This window comes from Drosophila subobscura, chromosome A (assembly GCF_008121235.1).
Source record: "Drosophila subobscura isolate 14011-0131.10 chromosome A, UCBerk_Dsub_1.0, whole genome shotgun sequence".
Taxonomy (NCBI): Eukaryota; Metazoa; Arthropoda; class Insecta; order Diptera; family Drosophilidae; genus Drosophila; species Drosophila subobscura.
In genome coordinates this window covers 22,962,890-22,972,349 of record NC_048530.1, presented here as the reverse complement: position 1 = coordinate 22,972,349, position 9,460 = coordinate 22,962,890, and the positions used below count along the sequence as shown (strand labels likewise).

At 48.4% G+C, this 9,460-nt stretch overlaps 2 protein-coding genes across 2 annotated transcripts; one reads left to right on the top strand and one right to left on the bottom strand.

Moving 5' to 3' along the window:
• Positions 1-324: 324 nt before the first annotated feature.
• On the top strand, positions 325-5,782 carry LOC117899069 (Meckel syndrome type 1 protein homolog). Its single transcript, XM_034808839.1, has 3 exons — positions 325-654; positions 745-921; positions 4,075-5,782. The coding sequence occupies exons 1-3, from the start codon at positions 355-357 to the stop codon at positions 5,704-5,706; spliced, it is 2,109 nt and encodes a 702-aa protein (XP_034664730.1). The 5' UTR covers positions 325-354; the 3' UTR covers positions 5,707-5,782.
• Positions 5,783-7,112: 1,330 nt separating this feature from the next.
• On the bottom strand, positions 7,113-9,230 carry LOC117894922. Its single transcript, XM_034802269.1, has 4 exons — positions 9,148-9,230; positions 8,054-8,268; positions 7,801-7,980; positions 7,113-7,730 (listed from the first exon to the last, which is right to left on the bottom strand). Exons 1-4 carry the CDS (start codon positions 9,157-9,159, stop codon positions 7,334-7,336), a joined length of 804 nt encoding a protein of 267 aa, XP_034658160.1. The 5' UTR covers positions 9,160-9,230; the 3' UTR covers positions 7,113-7,333.
• Between the last annotated feature and the right edge of the window lie 230 nt (positions 9,231-9,460).

Below are 9,460 nucleotides of genomic sequence, written 5' to 3'. Positions count from 1 at the left end.
TTCATGTAGCAAACTCAATTGAGTGCTGTGGACTTTTTATCTAATTGGTTTGAACCATATTTTATAACTATTCCAATGAAAGGAAGTACTTCAAATTGAACAATCTTATAGAAAACAAAGTAGTTTATCCAATAAATATATATGTTTTGCACTCAAGGTAACTTATAGCTAGTAATATGAAACGGAACATCAAGGTCGAACAATATAATTTTCGATTAATGCGAACTTATTTAGTTCGTTCACACCAGTGAATAGTTAGTTAGTTCATGAACGACGTATTGCCATAACGACCTAGGGAATTCGAAATAAAAAACACAAAACACAGAAAATTGTCAGATTCAGAAAAAAAGGGAGATGAAGGAAAAAAGCAGAGACGCCAAGCGAACGGGCATTTACCGTCTCCGTGGGAAAATCACCGACTTGCGGGTGGACATCAAGCTGAGGCACCTAAGCGAATGGCTGCCAGTCCCGAAGCTGGACTACTCCGGAGCTGGAGTTTACAGCACGCCCCCAGCCAGCAGTAGCACCGATGAGTTCGGCCCAGCGATCTGGGGCGACTGCTTCATCTTTGTGCCGACTTGCGACGATCCCATCTTCAGCCTGGGCTACGGCAAGCAGGCCTACTACAACTACTACTATCCGGCCACTGGCAGCTTGTGTACCTCTCGACGCAGCTGCAGCACATTGGCCAGTTCCCAGGGACAAGTACCTACTTCGGGCAGTCCTCGGGGACGCGTTTTCACTTCGAGCAGCTCCCGACGCAGCTACGGTACCTTGGCCAGTCCTCGGAGACACGTAGAAATTTCGGCCCGATCGCACGAGCACACGCAGGAGCCAGTGCCAGATCCAGAGCTGGAGCAGGGTCGACCGGAGACAGAGACGGAGAGCCAGGAGCAGAATAAGTGGAGCGTGATCAGCGAGGCCAGCCGGGCCTTCTACGCACTGAACAAGGAGCTGTGCAACGGGTGCACGGCCAACCTGCAGATCGCCTGGCAGCAGAAGCACTTTAGTCGCGCGGAGCTGGAGACCTACAGCCAACCAAAAGACGCCTACGTTACGCCGCTGCAGCGCCGCTATCACCGCTATGCTCAGGACATTTTACAGCTGCAGCAGCATCATCTGCGGATGGAGGAGCAGCAGCAGGAGCTGGCAAAGGAGGAATTGGTACACGTTAACCGCAAGGTACGCAAATCGAAGCGATGGCGCAGTGAGTCATCGACGATGTCGTGGTTCCCAAACGGGAGCAACTCCTCGGCGTCCATGTCGCAGGTGTCGTTCCTAGAGGATCCCAACTTCGCAGCCCGCACGTGCCTTATCCACACGCTGATCGATGCAGATGGCGTGGAGCACCTCCCAACGGAGGCGCGGCAGCTCCACGCCGACGGCTTTCAGGTAATGTACGTTTACGCCGATTTGCAGGAGGACACATTGCTGGTGACCCTCCGGTACTCACCTGCGCTTGGGTTGCTCTACGTCTATCCTGACTTCACCTGCAGCGCTGACGACATGGACTATGAGGTGATGATCGACAGGGTTGACGATTGCCGCCAGCTCTACTGCTACGGCTTCCAGAGCACTCCACCGCTGGAGGCGGTGGGCGCCGAGGAGTGGAACCTGCAGATGGAAGCCCTGATGCTGAATAAGCGGAACGCAGAAGACCACCAGGGGAAGAAGGAACACGTGCAGTCGAATGAGCTAGTTCCTCTGCCTGCGAATGCCACCTCACAGGAGCTGCTGGACTACTTTCACAGGCAGCGGTCCCCTCCAAGGAGCTGCGTGTCCTAAGCAACTTCGCGACGCCGCCCAACCGGATGCGCCGCGTCTCGCTTCTGCTGGATATACAGGAGGCCCAGCACTTCGAGCGCCCAAACATCCATGTGCGTTACCACATCCAGCCGCCTCCCCACACCCTAGTGGAGACGATGTCCACCGGCACTAATCCGGTCCCGTTACGCGGCGCCACTTCCACCTGCATGGACGCGGGCGATGCCCGTTGCGCCCAACTTGCCCACTGCTGGCAGCTGACGCTGCTCTGCGAGGAGCAGTTCGATCCCGTACACTTGCTTCACATCTACTTCGAGGTCATTAGCATAGACGGATGGCAGCGCGAACGCTGCGAAGGCTATACCCACTTCGCCTGCTCCGTGGTGGACCCGCTTCCGCCGTTGTCCGGCGAGGGCCTGCGATTGCCGTGTATACGTCCGATGGGCAACTGGCTGGACACCCTCAACCGCTACTTCCTTGGCGGCCGCCAGAACTTCGACTTTGTGGCCTTCTTCAGGGGCCGTTCCAAGCCTCAATCTAACCTTAACTCGCGCCTCAGCCTGGACACCGCAAATGCCATGCGGAACACCGGCTCGCTACTCTTCCGTATTCGTAAGCTGCAGCAGCGCCAGCCGGAGATGCTGCACCAGCTGAAGATGCAGCTGGACCTGAACAGCAGCGAAGAAAGCGAAACAGGCAAGGCTTCCACACTGGACGAGGTCATATCTGCCTTTATACAGGCCAGGGATCGCATCCGGGAACTCTTGGGCCGTTCCGTTTCGTATTGAAAGGACCCTCTGCACCCTCCACTTGCTTCCATGCGAAAACTGGACTGAGTAATACTCCTCGCAGAAAATAAAATATAAGAATTTATTAATTTATTAGACATGGGGACTTTTTCAAATTTTACATATTACATTTTTTCTACAGATGCCGGATCTGGTGATGGTTTTTTTTTAAAGCTTTTTTTTCAGAGGTAGAGGTTTTTTTTTTAAGTAAGTAAGTATATAACTTAAGTATCTTATATCTGGTTGTTAAGAACTTTGTTTATCTGGAAAGTCGGTTTGGTTCCTTGAGGAAAAAAACATAAAACAAAAACCCCAGAAATATACCAAAAATAATACACGTTCACACTTAAATATACCGTAAATATACCGTAAATCTTAAATCATTTTCCCTCGACTTTGATCTTCTGTCTTCTGATGGATGAATCATAGATCTAATAAGGACACATTTTGTATTGAAAACGATTTAAACAGAAGGTGCAGAAAATGTATGAAAACGATATTTATATTTATATGGACAAACATTTATGTATGGCTTTATATGGCTTTTCAAATGGATTCGGCGACATTTGTATTCTGCTAAAATCACACCACAATCGACATTATGTAGATAATTGCATGCCCGTGTAGTTTTCATGTAGCAAACTCAATTGAGTGCTGTGGACTTTTTATCTAATTGGTTTGAACCATATTTTATAACTATTCCAATGAAAGGAAGTACTTAAAATTGAACAATCTTATAGAAAACAAAGTAGTTTATCCAATAAATATATATGTTTTGCACTCAAGGTAACTTATAGCTAGTAATATGAAACGGAACATCAAGGTCGAACAATATAATTTTCGATTAATGCGAACTTATTTAGTTCGTTCACACCAGTGAATAGTTAGTTAGTTCATGAACGACGTATTGCCATAACGACCTAGGGAATTCGAAATAAAAAACACAAAGTAAGAAAATTGTCAGATTCAGAAAAAAAGGGAGATGAAGGAAAAAAGCAGAGACGCCAAGCGAACGGGCATTTACCGTCTCCGTGGGAAAATCACCGACTTGCGGGTGGACATCAAGCTGAGGCACCTAAGCGAATGGCTGCCAGTCCCGAAGCTGGACTACTCCGGAGCTGGAGTTTACAGCACGCCCCCAGCCAGCAGTAGCACCGATGAGTTCGGCCCAGCGATCTGGGGCGACTGCTTCATCTTTGTGCCGACTTGCGACGATCCCATCTTCAGCCTGGGCTACGGCAAGCAGGCCTACTACAACTACTACTATCCGGCCACTGGCAGCTTGTGTACCTCTCGACGCAGCTGCAGCACATTGGCCAGTTCCCAGGGACATGTACCTACTTCGGGCAGTCCTCGGGGACGCGTTTTCACTTCGAGCAGCTCCCGACGCAGCTACGGTACCTTGGCCAGTCCTCGGAGACACGTAGAAATTTCGGCCCGATCGCACGAGCACACGCAGGAGCCAGTGCCAGATCCAGAGCTGGAGCAGGGTCGACCGGAGACAGAGACGGAGATCAGCGAGGCCAGCCGGGCCTTCTACGCACTGAACAAGGAGCTGTGCAACGGGTGCACGGCCAACCTGCAGATCGCCTGGCAGCAGAAGCACTTTAGTCGCGCGGAGCTGGAGACCTACAGCCAACCAAAAGACGCCTACGTTACGCCGCTGCAGCGCCGCTATCACCGCTATGCTCAGGACATTTTACAGCTGCAGCAGCATCATCTGCGGATGGAGGAGCAGCAGCAGGAGCTGGCAAAGGAGGAATTGGTACACGTTAACCGCAAGGTACGCAAATCGAAGCGATGGCGCAGTGAGTCATCGACGATGTCGTGGTTCCCAAACGGGAGCAACTCCTCGGCGTCCATGTCGCAGGTGTCGTTCCTAGAGGATCCCAACTTCGCAGCCCGCACGTGCCTTATCCACACGCTGATCGATGCAGATGGCGTGGAGCACCTCCCAACGGAGGCGCGGCAGCTCCACGCCGACGGCTTTCAGGTAATGTACGTTTACGCCGATTTGCAGGAGGACACATTGCTGGTGACCCTCCGGTACTCACCTGCGCTTGGGTTGCTCTACGTCTATCCTGACTTCACCTGCAGCGCTGACGACATGGACTATGAGGTGATGATCGACAGGGTTGACGATTGCCGCCAGCTCTACTGCTACGGCTTCCAGAGCTCTCCACCGCTGGAGGCGGTGGGCGCCGAGGAGTGGAACCTGCAGATGGAAGCCCTGATGCTGAATAAGCGGAACGCAGAAGACCACCAGGGGAAGAAGGAACACGTGCAGTCGAATGAGCTAGTTCCTCTGCCTGCGAATGCCACCTCACAGGAGCTGCTGGACTACTTTCACAGGCAGCGGTCCCTCTCCAAGGAGCTGCGTGTCCTAAGCAACTTCGCGACGCCGCCCAACCGGATGCGCCGCGTCTCGCTTCTGCTGGATATACAGGAGGCCCAGCACTTCGAGCACCCAAACATCCATGTGCGTTACCACATCCAGCCGCCTCCCCACACCCTAGTGGAGACGATGTCCACCGGCACTAATCCGGTCCCGTTACGCGGCGCCACTTCCACCTGCATGGACGCGGGCGATGCCCGTTGCGCCCAATTTGCCCACTGCTGGCAGCTGACGCTGCTCTGCGAGGAGCAGTTCGATCCCGTACACTTGCTTCACATCTACTTCGAGGTCATTAGCATAGACGGATGGCAGCGCGAACGCTGCGAAGGCTATACCCACTTCGCCTGCTCCGTGGTGGACCCGCTTCCGCCGTTGTCCGGCGAGGGCCTGCGATTGCCGTGTATACGTCCGATGGGCAACTGGCTGGACACCCTCAACCGCTACTTCCTTGGCGGCCGCCAGAACTTCGACTTTGTGTCCTTCTTCAGGGGCCGTTCCAAGCCTCAATCTAACCTTAACTCGCGCCTCAGCCTGGACACCGCAAATGCCATGCGGAACACCGGCTCGCTACTCTTCCGTATTCGTAAGCTGCAGCAGCGCCAGCCGGAGATGCTGCACCAGCTGAAGATGCAGCTGGGCCTGAACAGCAGCGAAGAAAGCGAAACAGGCAAGGCTTCCACACTGGACGAGGTCATATCTGCCTTTATACAGGCCAGGGATCGCATCCGGGAACTCTTGGGCCGTTCCGTTTCGTATTGAAAGGACCCTCTGCACCCTCCACTTGCTTCCATGCGAAAACTGGACTGAGTAATACTCCTCGCAGAAAATAAAATATAAGAATTTATTAATTTATTAGACATGGGGACTTTTTCAAATTTTACATATTACATTTTTTCTACAGATGCCGGATCTGGTGATGGTTTTTTTTTAAAGCTTTTTTTCAGAGGTAGAGGTTTTTTTTTTAAGTAAGTAAGTATATAACTTAAGTATCTTATATCTGGTTGTTAAGAACTTTGTTTATCTGGAAAGTCGGTTTGGTTCCTTGAGGAAAAAAACATTTCGATTTTGTCGAGCAATGTTTTTACACTTTGAGTTTTATTTTTTGAGCGGAAAAATAAAACTCAAAATTGAATCATTATTTTGAGCTTTATTTTTTTATTACTCAAACATAATTTTTATTTATAATTATTAATAATAATTATTATCAATAATGATTATAGTAAAAAATTAAAAAAAGTTATTATTGAATGCGTTTTAAAAGCCAGAATGAAGAAACTAATTTGCAGTGGCTTGTTTTTTGTTGCTCGTTCTTTCTCGCTCGCAAACTCTGCCTCGTGCAATGTGCGTCACTGGGGGAGGGTCGCGAGCTAAAGGGCGTGTTGACGGGGGAAGTGATGTAGATTACAAATGTAGAAAAAATCTAAAATGTAAAATTAAAAAAAAAAACACTAAGGTACAGACGTACTGAATGAGTACCGGGTATACAAGTTTTTACGCGTACGAAGCGTCTCACAAACGTTCCTACTCGTTTTCTGGCTTTCTGGAAATGCCAATCAAACAATATACAATTCTTGCCGAACTTTATAGCTCTCTGAACAAACTCTTCAAGCTATCGTGGAATCTATATGGAATATCTATATCAAGGAAAAAAGTGATATATTTTAATCCACACAAGATCCTAAACCAGCGCACCTTTTGTAGCCAACTAATGTGCTCTTTCTACACGTTCTACACAAAAATATTATTTTTATTATTTTTCTTCCGTAATTGCTCTTCGACTATTAGGATTATGGGTAACATCCCTATATATGTCTTTTGGCTTTTAACGAACACGAGTAGCAAATTGGTGTGTGTTGATATCTCCGTTCTATAGAGAGAAGGGTATTCAGACCAGTTTCAGTGTATTGGGACTATATATGTGAGATATACCTACATCCGCATCGGTAATACATTGACTGGGATTGGGAATTCCTCTTGGAATACGAATATTCTTTGTATAAAAGAAGACACTCCTGAGTTAGTTTAGCCATTTTATTTACTACTAATATCACTCAGTGTATATACATAGATTCGATTCTTGTTTTTGTCGGATTTTGTGTTTTTGTGTGTGTGTGTGTCTGTGTATGTGTGTGGTGTAGATATACATTATATATCAGTATATATAGGTATAGTAGCATACAATATTGTGCATATAATTTAACACTAAAAAATGATTAAAAAAAATGCACCATCTTTTTACTCTGGTTGTTGTTGGATGTGTGGTTCCCGTTGGAGTTGCACTTAAGCCTAAATACTTGCAGCTGTTAGCTAATGAGCATGGGAGCAGGGGAGCGGGAAAGGGGATTAAGGATTGGGAAGTTCATGTACTGGGGATTCGTATGGATCCCTATGCCACGGGCAGGTACTGGCGCGATGGTGTGGCCAGCTGCACTTTGGGTGCCTGGTAATCATACCCGTTGCCATACTCATTTACGTTGCCAAACTCCTGGCCGTTGCCATTCCCATTTCCAAATCCATGTCCGAAAGCTCCATTAGCATTGCCGTAGTAGTCGCTCGATTGCGTCTGCTGGCCACCGCCGTAGGTTGAGCCGAAGAGCTGGCCACTAGACCCATCCTTCTGGGGCGTGTAGCTGTAGTCGTCGCCGCTCTGGCCGCTGCCGCGCAGTGGACCAGCCTGCTCTGGATTGAGGCTCTGCTGAAGGAACTGGAAGCGGTTCTTGTTACCCAACAGGCTGCTGGCATCCACAGCGGGCCTCTGGCCAGCTGGGGCCAAGGGCTGGGGCCTGCAGGCAGACACAAATGTCACACGATAAAGAGATCTCCTTTGGAACTCGGGCCAGACGTGAAACTTACTCGGGAATGTCCAGATCCAGTTCGGTGATGGGATGGTAGCCGAACTCATCGGCCGTGTAGCGCGTTCTGTAGCGCTTGCCATCGGCGCCAGTGAAGGAGTACGATCCACTGACCACAAAAGTCTTGTCGTCCTTCAGTTTTCCCACGCTACTCACCTCAATGCCGTTTTGGGTCTTTAGTCTGTGAAGGGAATGGGAGAAAGGGAATCGCGGTCTTAGCACATCTGCAGCGATGGACCTGCTAATTTACTCACTCCAACTTGAACTTCTTGCCGGAATTGTAGTTCTGAAGCTTCTCAGTCTTGGCCTTCATCACATCACCGCTGAAGTGAACCGCTGGCTTGTCATCGTCAATATCCTCGGGCAGGGTATAGATATCGCTGGGATCGTACTTAAACAGATCCAGATTGCGGTCCGTCAGATGCTTTACATCTGCCATCGACAGCGCCGCCATGCAGACCAACAACAGCTAAAAAATGAGGAGTAGAACCCAGATATTAGTCTAATGAAATCCAATCGGGACAAATCCCCATTTATCCAAAGATATATGTATCTTAATGTATCCAAATCGCAGGACATCAATCACGGACAAAACGGCTGGACGGTTGTTTCAGATAATGTTTTAATTTAAAACTAAGTCTTTTGAATTTAGCATTTAGCATTAGCGTGCAATTATTCAAAGTGGCGTGCGTTTTTTCATCTTTTTTGCTTTCGTCTTTTCCAGCGCCTCAGTCGCGCATCAGTCGCGCTTTGTTTAATTCTCCTTGACAGCGCGACGCCGGCGTTGTGGTCGTCGTCGCATTGTCTCGCACGTTGCTTTCGGTTGTCTGTTGTTGCCAGCTGTAGATTGCCAGCTAATACGTTTATTTGATTTAATCGATTTGGTTTTGGGACTAGGTGGTAATGGCTATGGATTGGTTTTTAGCTGCTTCAATATTTGTCATTCGATTACTCTTCTGACCGATGGGGACCCGCTGTAGCTCAAAGGTCTCTTGATGGAAAGCGGAACGTAAGTCTTATTTACACTGCAGCTGGCCAGGCTGTCGGGAAACTTCCTTGCAAGAAGTATTCCATCAGATTCCATGCAAATTTAAAGCTTTCATCCTTTTTGCCTTCCATTGTTCAATGGCCACAGTCTCCCTTATAAGACTTTTCTTATAGTTATGTTTATGATTTATCATGCAGTTCCACTCGCAAGGGCAATGCAATAAATCTTTCTGGAATACACTTTCACTAAATCCCTTTTTCACATGCGACACCATAAAAAAATTTTCTGTTTTGGATCTCTTATTTATTTAAGTTTGTATCTGTATGTTTCTTTTTTTTTTTTTTTTTGTCGGGCACTTACAAAACTCTTCATTTTTCTTTTAGCGGGATGAGGTAAAAAATTCAAATCGAGGATAACGGAGTCTGAGCTTAACGGATCGATCTGGCTTTGAGATAAATTCCACTTTCAGCTGGTAAGCTGTTCCGGTGCGCACAGATTCTAGCAAATAAATACAACCGATGCCAGCGGCTCGTTTCCTTATATACTCGTATGATCGGCGATCAGCACACGGTTTGCCGGAGAACGAGAAAACGAGAAAGAAGCAGTGGCGAAGCAGAAGCAGCAAGCGAAGACGAACCGGACAAAGCGCTGCTTTGCGCTGCTTTTTTGGTGC

Bases quoted from the DNA above. Each gene is read 5' to 3' on its own strand.
- LOC117899069 (XM_034808839.1), top strand. From the start codon at position 355: ATGAAGGAAAAAAGCAGAGACGCCAAGCGAACGGGCATTTACCGTCTC. The intron at 655-744 runs TTGTGTACCTCT...CGCGTTTTCACT, and splicing joins ACTATCCGGCCACTGGCAGC to TCGAGCAGCTCCCGACGCAG. The intron at 922-4,074 runs GCCAGCCGGGCC...GAGATCAGCGAG, and splicing joins AGTGGAGCGTGATCAGCGAG to GCCAGCCGGGCCTTCTACGC.
- LOC117894922 (XM_034802269.1), bottom strand. The intron at 7,981-8,053 runs GTGAGTAAATTA...TTCCCTTCACAG, and splicing joins GGCAAGAAGTTCAAGTTGGA to ACTAAAGACCCAAAACGGCA. The intron at 7,731-7,800 runs GTAAGTTTCACG...GTCTGCCTGCAG, and splicing joins CTGGATCTGGACATTCCCGA to GCCCCAGCCCTTGGCCCCAG.